We start from the raw sequence: 14,194 nt of genomic DNA on the forward strand, positions 1-14,194 counted from the left end.
GTCATTTCTAGAAGATAGGTGTAGTCAATAGGTCAATTACAGTAAAAGCTTAAAAGATAAAACAAGGATACTGGAGGAGAGCAAACAACAGTCAAGGTGTAGATGTTATGTTATTATTTTAATCTAATAAGGCAATGTTTTATCTTTAATTGGAGGCTTGTTTTTGGCTAAACAATATGATAAAAGTATACAATCGTGCATGAATAAGAAAGTCTTATTGTAACGACTGTAGCCTAATTTAGTATATTTTTGACCAATAAATAACACATACAATTACTTTAATGAATAAGAATAATTAACTAAAAGTGCAATATTTTTCTAATCACTTTTTTACGTTGGTAACGTCATTAATTTGACAATTTGTTGATCATTGTTTTCTATCATTAATTTGACAATTCATTCACGTCATTAATTTGACAATTTGTTGATTATTGTTTTCTACCGCCAGGTGGTGCCCTTCACCAGATTTTAAACCCACCACACACACGCACGCGTGCGCGCGACGATAATCGATGACGACATTTTTGTGCGCCGGATATATTGGCCCCTATCGACCAGAAGCACCAAATGCTGATGTGTTACAAGAAACCTCACCGCAGGGAGACTTGTGTGTTTCTTCTTTGATGCAGCAATAATATAATACCGGAGAGAAGCGGCGGTGGGTCACAGGTCGATGCCAAAGAAGACGCAGCGGAAGAGATCAACAGCAGCGGGTCAGAGAGCGAATGGCGGTGAGAGAAACAGACACATGCAGCTGCAACAGAGGCACACTCAGGCAGGAACAAGTGGCCGATTCACTGCTGCATTTACTTAAAGTGTGAACTACAGCTGACGATGCCGTGCAAGGTGACAACGAGACCACCACGAGCTGCAAATGGTGTCCGTATGTAGGGAGGAATACACATTTATTCAAATAAATCTACAGTATGTCAGCTTTTCTCCCCAGTAAACTCCATATTTCACAATCCTCAATCACAATTAGGATGTGTCAAAATGGTGAAAATTCTCGGTCATTAGTTCAAGTCTACGACTTATCAGTTCATTATTGTATAGATTTGTTTTTTGACATACAAGAATAAAGTGTAGAGCGTAGATTAATAAAGTTTTATTAAGATGTCAGAACAAATACAATTCACAAATCTTAAGTTTTTCAGATTTGGTGTTTTTTTTTTTGCAGAATCTGAGGTGAATGTCAGATGTCAATTTATAAGATGAACCTTTATTAGTCCCGCAGTGGGGAAATTGCAGGATTACAGCAGCAAGAGATGCATAGTTAAATAAAAAAACAAGTACGTAGTTTAAACAAACAGTAAAGAATCTACAATAGCAGTATTTTATATACAGACAGAATTTTTGTTTTTAGTAAATGTATTTATTGCCTTCAGAAAACAGGAAGCCCTATAACAAATTAATCTCTGAAAAGTTGTTTTGCACTTGTGTTTACTCTAAATGCATTAATTAGTTGTGTCGTTGACAAACAGCCCGATAATTCTGAATCTACTCTGTGTTTTTGCACCCACAGCCCAAAGGGAAAGTTGGCACAAAGGGAAAGAAGCAGATCTACGAAGAGAACGAGGCGACTCTAAAGTTTTACAACAGAGTGATCCTAGGAGCTAACGTAAGAACCTCAATGCTGTCTTTGTGTTGTTGCGGTCAAAAGAAATGTTTATTTAAGAAGTGTCAGTGAGATGGACGCTAATGATGGAGAGGTATCACCTTGTCCGTGGTGACCTAATTCTCGCTGAATCAAAGCTGGTTTATTACTTTAAAAACATGTTTGTTCTGCAAGTTGAATCTAATGTAATGGAAGCTGCAGATTATTACAGTATGTTTTATTGTTTTATGTTATTTCATGTGATATCAGTTACTGATTAGGGGAGGGCAATACAGATGTTAGTCTCTTCCACAGTACAGAGTCAATTTGTATTGGAATAATGACGATCAATACAAGTTCTGTATAGTAATATATTTAAAATGATTAATCTATTAGTCTATTTTTGGCTACAATAGCGAATGAAATGCCAAAAAAGCAAAGTACTTGTACTAAAATCACTATGAGACACCTTGCTTTGCAACAATGTTGGCAAGGGTATAATATTACAAGGAATATTAAATAAATTGATATTTTAATAGAAATTCTGTTGAATAATCTACTGTCAGGCTGAAACTAATTATTATTTTCATAATTTATTATTCAGCGAAGTACTTTTGTGATTAATGGAATGATTTATTTTGTTGGATCAAAACGCTTGAAAGTTTTGAAGAACAATATTGAAATGATTAATTATTATATTTGCGGATCTAAAACTACTAATTGATTACCACCACTGCACTGCCATCCAAACCCATAAATATACTGCTGTTCCTCCTCAGGCAATATATGTCGCTGTAAATCTTTTGGTTTTCTACAGTTCGTCTACATTTTCGACATGGGTGAGTGCATCTGATCAATATCAAAATCTCACGATACTACAAATCTGACCCTCCCCCGCTCTAACGTCTCGTACGCCTCCTGCAGCTCCTGCTTGTGTTCGCACTAGCGGTGTATGTCGGGAGTTACCGCTCCATGTCTGCCATGGCCAAGGCGGCGTTCGCTGAAGACGGAAGTCTCCTGGACGGAGGAATAGACTTAAACATGGAGCAAGGGATGGCAGAGTAAGTAATCCCCAAAATACAAAAAAAAAAGGGTTGAAGTACTCCGGGAGGAGGAGAAAGTCAACATAGTTCTCTATTCGGTTCTGATTGGTTGTGTCCTAACCGTCCTAATTGGTGGACCATATTGAGCACAGTAAGCTTTGCAGACATTACACAGGGCTGAAAATACTGCTCGCCCTCCTCCACTGCGTAAATTACTGAATTTATATATTTTTTTAAAGGTGACCATGCTTAAATGCACAATAAATAGCACAGAGTCGTCATCATCAGCTGTATGAGCGCAATGCTTAGTGGCGTCTGTGAGCTCGTCAGTACGGCCCGCTCACATGCACTAAAAGACAAAAGGCCATTTAAAGCTCTTGCCACATTTCTGTGTTTTTCTGTTGGATGGCAGCACGAATGCAATTTTGATTATAACATATTATTTCTTTGCATAATATTTGAGTATGTAAAAATAAGCAATCACATGCTTTGTTAGTACTTGCTAAAGAGGGCAACGTTGTTCTTCTGTTTACACAGAAAGATGCAATTTTCTTTGGTGGTATTTGATTGTGTGCATGTTGTGGTTTTAGGCACCTGAAGGACGTCGTCCTGCTCACAGCCATAGTGCAAGTGCTCAGCACAATCTCCTCTTATTTCTGGTACCTTTGGATGCTGGTAAGACGATGTCCCTGATGAATCCAATGACATAGCGGTTCATTTTATGCCTGATTCCTTTCCTGCTTTCCTCGTCCCTGAACTTCATCTTGTCTTCTGTGTGTGTGTGTGTGTGTGTGTGTGTGTGTGTGTGTGTGTGTGTGTGTGTGTGTGTGTGTGTGTGTGTGTGTGTGTGTGTGTGTGTGTGTGTGTGTGTGTGTGTGTGTGTGTGTGTGTGTGCATATCAGGCCCCGGCTCGAGCCCTCTACCTGCTGTGGGTGAACTTCCTGGGCCCCTGGTTTATGGCAGAAAGCCCGTCGGCACCAGAGGAAGTGAACGAGAAGAAGCAGAGAAGACAAGAGCGCCGACAGACGAAGAGATTCTGATGCTGCAGGGCAGACGGAGCAGTATTTTTTTATACACAGAATCTAATATACAAATATAGCGAGGAACTTGTAAATTATTCAGGAAGAAATTATGTTATTAAGTAAAACTCAATCCAAATTTGATACTGTGGAATCTTCGTTTCCATGTTGTTGTTTTTTCTTTTTCTGCTTTCTTGTGAAATCTAATTTTCTGCTTCGGCTATTAAATGAAGTGTTCCCTATTTAGATAATGTCACGGTCTAAATCTGATTTGTCCTCATGCGGGGATTTAAGATCTTTTTGCGTTTGCACAATCCCGGCACACGATCCTCTGCAGATTTCCACCAAACGTTCCTTAACAACCGACCTGATGCAGTGACGAATATGAGTCAAGAAGCAATGACCATGAATATATTCTGTCATGTTTATTTTCACTTAATTATTATTATTATTTTTTTCAAAAATCTCTCTGCTGTAAGATAAGTGATCATCCTTCATCGCAGAGCTGATTGTGTTTGTGAGCTTATAAGTATTCTAAAAAATCAACTGGATAGATTTCAAGTTTTAATGGAATAATAACCTTTTTGCAATAAAAATAAATCCTTCCATCTTGATCATCACGTGTTTCGAGAATTTATTTTTATTAACGTTCAGTCATGACTTCAAATGTTTAGCGAAAGTTTACATTTTCCTCAAGAGGCGAAAATTTGCTTTTTGGTGCCCTGAGGAAATTCTTCATCGGAAGTAGGAACGTTTCAGTCGTGTACCATAAAGGCCACGACAGACTGGAAATAATCCATATTTTCCACTAACAGCTTTCAAAGATTTCTCAAGAATTTTTGTAATTTCATTTTGTGGACATCTGTATTGAAGTGTAACTAATCATGTAAACACTTCTACACACTTTCATGTGTTTGGTTTGGCAACAACCACATAAAAGAGTCCTCGTTATGAAGCTGAATGTCACTTAAATCTAAAAACAATTCAAATGAATATATCAATTCTGTTGTGGCTATTTTAGGGCCACTGCTATAGTTATTTTCATTATGGATTCACACGTTTTCAACCCCTTGTAAATAGTCTATGCGCTTTGCTTAACAAATAAACAAATCATCAAAAACATAAACTTGACTAAGTAAGTCAGTGTTCCAGCATATTGTACACAGCATAAAGTATATATAGTTTATAGTTTAACTGACGTCTGGACATCATCCAATGTGTTTTGCAGCACGTTTCCATTCCACATGGAGTCACAAAATCCTTCGGTTTGCATCTGAGAACAAAAAGTCCTCAAACCTGGATATTCCTTCTTTTTGTTGGATGACGACATGCTTTGATTAAACTATCAGTCCCTAAAACCATCTAATTCAAACCTTTTAAATAATTAGTTTTAACTCCCTGCTCAATATTTGATTGTACATCTAATTGAAGACGTGAGCCTTGTATCCAAAGAATGATGTGGCAGCTTCAGGCTTTAGAGAACAGCAAGCAGGTTGGTATTGATTAGAATTTCAATTACAGTTTGAGATAAAGTCAGACAAATACATTAACATTACCGGCTGCAACAAATCAGACATCATCACCTGTCTTTTTTTCCCAGTAGCTCTCAAAACTGCTCGCATATTTGAGATTAGAGATTTAAGATTAAAGCTCACAAATCGGTGCGTATTTGACAGTTTAATCCCCAAATACGGAAGAAATGCCAAGCACTCTTCTGTTTCCATCCGGTGAGTTGAGCCTTGTCCTCAGGGGGAAAATGTTATTTATCATCAAGTCTGCTAAGTGACTTCATTATTTCTTTCCAGTGTTGACTAAGTGTGTTTAGTGATGCTGTTCATGCTCAGACTGCTCCCAATATAATTACAGATTTATCATTGTTTCATCCTCAACTCAACAAGCAAAAACCTGCAGTCAGGTTTCAAGAGGAATCACTGGGATGCTGTGAAACCTCTTAAAAGGAAACAAAGGCATTTCGAACGTTTGCCTTAATTTATTACAAGAATTCAAACAGCTCTTTTTACCGAACTTTATACTGATCCTTAAGTCTCCAAAAGCTTTTTTCAAAATGACTGCTTTCACTTTGCAGCCGTCCTGCCCTCCTTCATTCCTGCCGTGTGGTTCTTCACTGTCTCTATTATAGGGTTATAAACAAAGTAGCCAAAATTAGAGCGGCACGGCATCCAGTTGTCAGGGCCAATCCCAGATGTGGGCTTTGAGAGGGACCATGTTGCAGTCTAATTTAGCACTAGGGCCCTTGTGCATGTTGAGCAAACCTCTGGTTTTCAGCAACATACAGTTGAAAGGGTTTCGAGTAGTCTGGGTTGGTCAAGGCAGGCTGGGGAGATCCGTTTTCAAGTGTACCAACACATCCTCCGCAATGGCTGACCATTGTAGGAGAGTAGTTTTGTTCTAAACGGTAGATTTAATTTTAAGTTCATGAACATTGAGTTTACCTTTTAACCCCCTCTCGCCTCCACCCCCTCCTCGCACACACACACACGCAGTTTTATATAACAATCGCTATATAACCAGCAATTTTTATATACGACTGTAAATCATAGGTTGTTTTATGATTACATAAATGAATAAAAGCCCCAAACTGGTGTATTTTGATGTATTGAACACTGAAGTGAAATATATGGTACATAAGACAATTTGAATAGCATTCAAATAGCCCAAATGGGCCCCAGTTAGACCTGAATTTTCTAGACTGATATTTACACATCTGAACAAAATCTTACATGTGTAGCCTTTTATTAAAACACCCAAATGATTCAAATAGCCCTAGTGGTTGCAGAGATAAACCCTTTTTCGTTTAGGTATGCAATTTTCGAGCAGAGGCCTAAAAATAGATTGTTTTTTAAACAGCAGTGTTGTGCTTATTATTATTATTTCATGCAGAATGATCTGAATCATGCTTGATACCATATCTGACCAGCTTACCCTTTAATGCATTGATGTACTTAAAGTTTCAGCTCTGCTGCGTTCAGCAGTGCAGTTCATCTCTCTAATAATAATTGAAAGCATTTCTTCTTTTAACATTTTATGCTGATTCATTTTCATTTAGATTAGCTTTCATATTTCTAGCTCTCGGTTTCTTTAAGTACTGAACTTATGCTTCCAGCTCTGAATTTTAGATTTTAGCTTTCAGGTTTCATTCAGCAATGCATTTTAGCTTTTAGCATTCACACGCTAAATGAATGCATCATCGTCATCATCATCGTCAGAGAGGTCTATCCAGGATGGACTTCCCAATCTGACACAGTATTTGAAATCAGTGTGACATGAAGAGGTTCGGCGAGGTTTAAATGCAGCACATTCCTTCATACTCATCCGGACTGTTTTCTTGAGCTACTTTAATAATCATCCTCCAGGGGTCATACAAGTGTCTGTTCTTGTCTGAGGTTCAGAAGTCTACGTTCATCTCTATTAATTAAGTTATAAAACATACGCTTCCGGGCCATTAAATTTATCCAAAATAAGGATATGGCTTTAGGGGCACCAATCCTCCAAACCTTCCACATCAACTCCTCCAACTTGGTTTATGTTATAGAGTGTATATATAGACTACCCCTAAACCCTAAACCCCCCCCCCCCCCAACCCTCTAAACCCAACCTACATATGTGCTTTGTGTTTACTGGCCTTTTTCTGTAGGAAGTAGAAATGTGCAGAAATGGAGATTTCACATGTTTATCTGAACCTCTCGTCGACAAAAGACAAAAACTCCCGCGTGAAAGCTTTTAAAAAAACATCTTTGTTGCTGGAAAAAGGACACACGATTGTTTTTGTCCTAAACTCTTTTTTTGTGTCACTTTTATCAATAACACAGCATTGTCTCTGCTCTTACTTTGAGGTGCAACACATAACAGAGAAGTATCTCCCAAAATAACTTGCTGCATGTGAGAGTCTCTGTCCTCGCTGCTGATTTAGGATGGAAAGAAGAAAAAAAAAGAGTGGGAGAGAGGTTCTTGTTCACCACGAGTGTAAAAAAAAAAAAAAAAAAAAGGGTTCATCCTGACAAGATGTAATGAGGGAGTCGAAGCTGCATTCCTTTTTCCAGCCTTTTTTGTGAGAAGAAAAACACATTTTAGAAGCCAGAGAAAATAAATGCTGAAGTTAACAAAAAGCACCAAACCTGAGATAAAGAGTTGAAGTGGAGCCTGTTGTCTCGTTGGCTCCAGCAGAACATGGCCCTCACATTTTAGATCCCTTTACACTCACTGAGCCAGACAAAACAGGAAATTGGGGGGCAGTTGGGCAACAGTCGAGCCTTTGACCCTTGAACCACAGCGCTCCCTGTCTTTGAAGTGAAGAGCGAGAATCACAAGCAATTATATGCGATGCCGAGTGCCTTCCCTTGAACATTTAGCCTCCACTGTGTAAACAGAATCAGAGCTCTGTGAGTGTGTTTGGCAGAGCGGTGGGTGTAGTCTGCTTAAAAGTTTATGATCTATGCTGGGTTTTGGCCTTCAAACTAAACCGACCCAAACACCTCTCCCAGTTTAAGTCGCAGCGAACGACTCCCTGGTATTAGTAGTCGTGCTTCATCTTGCTAACAACATCCAAGCAGGACTTTTTCCAGCATAATCCCTTAACTTAAAAACAACACCGGCCAGAGAACGTTTAAAGCTGTCAAGAACTCCTGCTGCATTTGTCTGTGTGCGTGTGTGTGGGTGTATGTGTGTGTGTGAGTGTCAAGCATCAGACTTGGTGGCAAATACTCAACCCTCCTCAGAGATTGTCACCTCTGTGTAACATCTTGCTCTTGTTTATTCGATGGAACACGCTGCTTTTGGACTACAACATATTTAAATTTAAAGAAATAGGTGTCTGCAGATAGACACCTCCTTGATACATCAAAAATAATCCTGCACACTTTTTATATTTCAGTTCAAATGTAAGTCCGCTGCCAAATTGTGATTATCACTATGAGGCAGTGGCGGTGAAAATTGTCATGACGCCAACTGTAGAGTTTAACAGCTGATCGCTGTCTGATTTTTGTCCTCGTTCACACAGTGAGGAGGACAGAACCAGCGAGCGGGCGTCACCGTGTTTAACCAGCGGCGAGAGAGACGACAGAGAGAAGACAGAGAGACACAGAGAAAGACAGAGGTGAGATGTGATTGGTCAGAGAGCGTTAAGGAGCGCACGTCAAGCTGGCCAGCGACCTGGCTCCAGAAACAGAAAGCAAGGCAGCAGACAGACGGGGGACAGGAGCTGCTCTATAAGAAAATACGGTAAAAGGGAAAAGATATTATAATACGTGTATTTCTGAGAAAACAATTATATTATAAAATAGCTATAACTTTGTGATTCTGTTCAGGCCAGCGGAGAAGGCCTAGCTGGATCTGACGGCCCGCCACTGCTATAAGGCAACACCTTTTTTTTGATGGTCTCATGTTAATATTTATGACTTTTAAAGGAGAACTCCACCGATTTGACACATCAAAGACTGTTTGCAAGTTTGGTGGAGTTTTTCTACATAGTAGAGTACTCCTGTAACATATATTTGAACAGTGTAATAAATAGATTGGGTGTTTCTGTTTGCTTGGTGGAGTTTGATGATGACATCAGTGATGCGCGTCAAAACGTCTGATCTGGAAGTCTTGTGTCTTACTGGGTTCTAGATGTAATCTGACCTTCAATTCAAAGCAGAATTTAATAACAAATCAATTTATTGAGATATTAGAATAACATACATATCCAGAGAAAGGGGAATACAATGCAATGTTACTAACACTTAGCCACAAAGAGTCAGACCAGTACATGAAGGCTTTCTTCTACATTTTACAACAACATTAAAATAAAAGGTCAACAGTGAAGAAGTCTCACGACTTAGACAAAAAGCACATAACTGCAACGTTCCTGCCAGTGACCTTTGTTTCATGTCATTCTCCGCCATCGTCGTCTCTCTCTGTCTCCTCGAATGTTTCCTGTCTTTCTGGCGATCAAATAACAAATAAATTACGTGACAAAGCCCGAGCATGTAAACAACAAACAGATATTTGTCAGTTCTCCCAAAAAAAAAGCAAGACTTGAAATCAAAGACAGTGCCGGCAGGTACGGTCTGGAGAGCTCAGGCATCCGTTCAGACTCCTAAAATCATCAACGTCAAGACTGAAACATCCTGAGGATCTTGAGGCTTGTTTTAACCATCTCAGTTCAGCTTTGTGAGGTCATTTATATAAAGTTACCCACCGTTTTCTGCCAAATCCTCATTGGCAGGATTATGCACTTGAGGGTATAAAAGTCGTGTTTTGTACATTTACATTTGCTGGCCAAAGCAACGGCATGCAGCTGCAGTCTCATGAAGAAATACTATAACTGTCAGCGCCAGTTAGCTTCACATTAGTCTTGATTTGGAGAAACATCATACATGAAGTGCTTCATTTGTGAATGCGTGTATTTGAGGCGATTGAATCACAAATCGACTGGCGGCCAAGGATGAGATGCACCCAGTAAGTTGTAAACTCTCAAGTACATATTCTCCCTGGGCACAGCCCACATCCATTATACCACTATTCCTTACATTGTTTGGTTGTTTGTGTTTTCATTTCTGAAAAAAAAAGGTCCTCCGTGAGGGACCACAGCCATTAGTTGCAGCGGTGGCGCCACTGTCCGCATGACTCCGGCTGCACCAGGATCAGTGAGGGACAGGCTCCATCCCACTGGGTTCCCTTCCTCTTCCTTTGTTTTCATCCCGTTTCCTTCCTCGTTTTCTCAGATACTGTTCCCCCCGATGGAAGTCTAAACAAAATACAATACTGTGAAAGTAAACAAACGCACAAATATCATGTCCTACAGCCTTGGCCCTTACCAAAGCCAGACCCAGCGTCATGAGGATCCCAGGACAGGGTTTTGGTTGGTGCTTTGCCAAAGGAGCTCCAATATGGACTGACTGGAAGTCCATTGGGGTTGTGACTCTGGTGAAGCAAAAGACACGTGTACTATTTGATGTTGCATGTATGATAACAAAGTAAAAGTGAGCGTGCTGATTTAGAAAGAAACAAGGCGGTGCAACGATTGGACGACGGCTCGGTTGTTTTCCTGTTTGCCTCAGAAAAAACAGAGCTGCATGGCTTTTGTGTTAACTTTACATCATAGCTTACATCCTGAGTCCCAACCTCCAACGGCTGAATATGATGTTTTTGAGTTGTTGAGTGTTTTCTAGCAACAGTTTGTCCAATGCACTAGTTGACAAGGAAGGATACTGTCAACCCGCATGTGCTCTAAGTATACTGGGATATCAAATTGAGGGGAATTCATGTTCAACAGTTCAGCGACTCTGTTAGACAAGAGGAAATATGATGCATCCTATGATAATGAATAACGATCTCATGGTCTGTGGCACATGGCATGTAATTACAAGGTTCTGAGTGTGAGTTCAGACAAGGACTGGCACTGCATGTTATCCCACTTTCTCTTCAATAAATGCTCCAAAATAGTCACGTGAGTCTTCACTGGTGCAGATAAACACTTGAGTAATCAAAATGTGTCTTTGCGACGCAGCGTCCATCGACCGGCACAGTCGTTAACTTGGCTAATACCCACATTACACATTAATGAGCTTTTACACACTTTTTACGCAGCTCTTGTGTCCCCCTTTCTCCAGCACTTCGATCCCATCCATCCTCGCCCACCACGTGCTATTAGCAGATTAATGGTTAATTTCCAGGAAACCGCTGTGTTCTGTCACAAAGTGCTTTCCATTAATTAGTGACTCTGTTTCTCAGAACGGAGAGGGAGAGCAGAAGAGTGATTAATGAGCGAACCAGTGCAGCCAGCGGCTCGCCTAGCTCCAGTGGTGAGCGTGAGAAGAGTCGGACCCGCAAAGAGAGGGAAAGAAAATAAATATGTGGCGCTTGAAAAAAAAAAAAAAAAAAAAAAAGTGCATGGAAATTCATTGAAAGGATAGCTGAGTGCAGTTTCAAAGGGATCGTGGAACATTAGAGCTGAACTGAGCGAGAGAGGGCAGAGAGGTTTGATTACGCCCTCTCTGGTGCCAGAAGTCCAGCAGACGGGGATGGGTGTGTGCGGCTCAACGGAGAACTGTTATTGGAAAAGCAGTTCAGACGACTTCTTGACTGCATTCGCTCCCTGAAGGTGTAAGGTTCATTCTCCTTGAAGATGAGATACCGCCGCAGGACTTGGCGCTAAGAAACATGCAGGCGTAACATGTGGGACTATGCTGAGTAATAATTAAACATTTGGCATCCTCATAAAAATGAGAAGAATCATTTCAAACCCTGTGAACCAACACGCTTACCTCCGATTAATATTGGATGCTGTTTAATGTAATTGTTGAAGCGGTTGACATTTTCAAGATCGATACCACTTTCATGTATGAATGCTAAATATACAAAGCTGCAGCCAGCAAGTTATAACTTGAAAATGTAACCAGACAGAGCCAGGCCAGCCGTTGAACTCCTTGTTTTCGTTATGCTAAGCTAAGCTAAGCTGCTGACAGCTGTAACCAGTCAACAGAATACAAGAGTGGAATCGATCTTTCTTATCTAACCCCTCTGCAAGAAAGTGAATATGTGTATTTCCCATAATGTTGAACTATTCCTCAAGTTTTTTTGGGGAATATATTTATCTGTTTTTTGCAGAGGATTGGATCAGATGATTAAAGCCACCCTCATCTTGGCAAGTTAAACATGGAGCTACAGTAAGCAGCCGTTTAGCGTAGCTTTGGAAACTGTCCAAACGTTGTTTGTTTAATCTGTGTAAAACCCCAAATTAAAATAAATTAATGGGCTGGTATATTTAAGTCTTTTTTTTTTTTTTACCATTGGACAGAGCTACACTAGCTGTTTCTCTGTTTCCTGTCTTTACGCTAAGCTTAGCTAAGCTAACTGGCTGCTAGCTATAACCAGTCAACAGAATATAAGAGTGGAATCGATCTTCTCATCTAACTCCTCTGCAAGAAAGTGAATATGTGTATTTCCCAAAATGTTGAACTATTTCTCAGGATTTGCTCCGAACAGATAAATATTTCAGCTGGCTAACATTACCAACCCGTGCCAGTATTTCTGTCCAGGGATTCCTCTGTGGCCGTCAGAAGGGCAGCCTGGCATGAGTCCAGTGGTATGGCTAGACTTTATCTCCAGCCCCGCTGCATGTTTTGATAAGGGGGCCTCCTAGTCTCTCCCGTGCTGGCCTGTAAGTGGCTGGGAGTGAGCGGCAGGAGTGTTTGTGCGTGCATGAATGTTTATGTACGCATGTGAGTGTGTGTGTGGGTCTGAGTGCAGAGTAAACTGCCGCCTTGGTGGGGCAACACACTGTCTCTGGTCTAGATGAGAGCCATTAGGGGAGCGATGAAGCTGATGACATGTTGTTCCTGTGACAGGCCGTCGGGCCCCAGACTCCTCTCTGCTGTCGCTGCTGTGGGAGCCTGCGGGTCTGCTGCTGGACAGACACAAAGACGCAGGGACTGAGTTTATTTTGGGAGGTGGTTTGGTGCTGGACACCCTGTCTACGCTCCCACCAACCTTCATTCACCTCCACCCCCCCCCCACCCCCGTCTTCCAACACTCAAAACTCACACACACTTTATCGCAAACACACACGCAACCAGGATGCTTTTACTTGGCGTCAATAACAATTGTTGAGCTGACACAGACAAAAAAAAAACTGGTTTTGAATCATCTGTCGCCAATCTAGTCTGAATAAAGTACATACCTTTTTGATTATAGTGCTCATAGTAAATGGAAATCACAATTAAAATAATCTTTTTTAACAACTTTTTTTTAAAAAAGAATTGCGCTCCTGGTTCAAATCCATCAGTTGACTATTCATCTCTACTGTATCTAATAATGGCATAAAACAAATTCCATAAAGAACATTTGTGATCATCTATTTATTAAATATTGCACACACCACTTTTTGTTTTATTGAATGAAAGTTATGCTGCTCTTCTTCCTCTACTTCCATTGTTTATCTTCTATTTCTGTTAAAGGAATCAATGCACAAACAACAGTAATAATGAGTGAGCGTGTAATTCAATGATGGTGTGGCTGCACAGACTATTGCTTTTTTTTTTTTTGTCCATGTAACCAGCATCCCTTTCAATCAGCCAGCCAGTTTGTCCTCTTCATATTTTAGTGATGCAGACAGTTTTCTGACTATTGATTCAGTGTTCAGGTCATTTTTAGAGAGCTTTATTATCATTGTCTCTAATGTGATTACAGTTGCCCATCCAATCAGCATACACAGATATGAAAGTAACATACAATGTATACAGCAAAGAATCTATTTGTGAATGATATAAATGTATTGCGCTACGTACATTAGCCACTCCGTATGCACACACAATTTTTTATTGCACACTTTGCAACTGTAGTTGTGCATGAATGCATACCGGAGTGCCAGTTGAGAGGGATGTGATAGGGAGGAACATATTATTCAGGTAAATGCCATCCTGTCTCACACTAATCACCACTTGCTTAGACTCTGGGTTGGGTCTATTGAGGTCATCAATGTGGTTATTATTTCATCATTTTACAGTTGAATTCTTACAACATATATACGTTTTATA

General features: G+C 40.2%; 1 protein-coding gene across 1 annotated transcript; it reads left to right on the plus strand.

Moving 5' to 3' along the window:
* Window positions 1-520: 520 nt before the first annotated feature.
* Window positions 521-4,232, plus strand: tmem208 (transmembrane protein 208). Its single transcript, XM_068574588.1, has 6 exons — window positions 521-731; window positions 1,523-1,618; window positions 2,374-2,433; window positions 2,519-2,655; window positions 3,228-3,312; window positions 3,540-4,232. Exons 1-6 carry the CDS (start codon window positions 726-728, stop codon window positions 3,675-3,677), a joined length of 522 nt encoding a protein of 173 aa, XP_068430689.1. The 5' UTR covers window positions 521-725; the 3' UTR covers window positions 3,678-4,232.
* Window positions 4,233-14,194: the final 9,962 nt, after the last annotated feature.

This window comes from Clinocottus analis, unplaced genomic scaffold, assembly GCF_023055335.1.
Source record: "Clinocottus analis isolate CAN_PGR_092001 unplaced genomic scaffold, fCliAna1.0.p SCAF_1, whole genome shotgun sequence".
NCBI lineage: Eukaryota > Metazoa > Chordata > Actinopteri > Perciformes > Cottidae > Clinocottus > Clinocottus analis.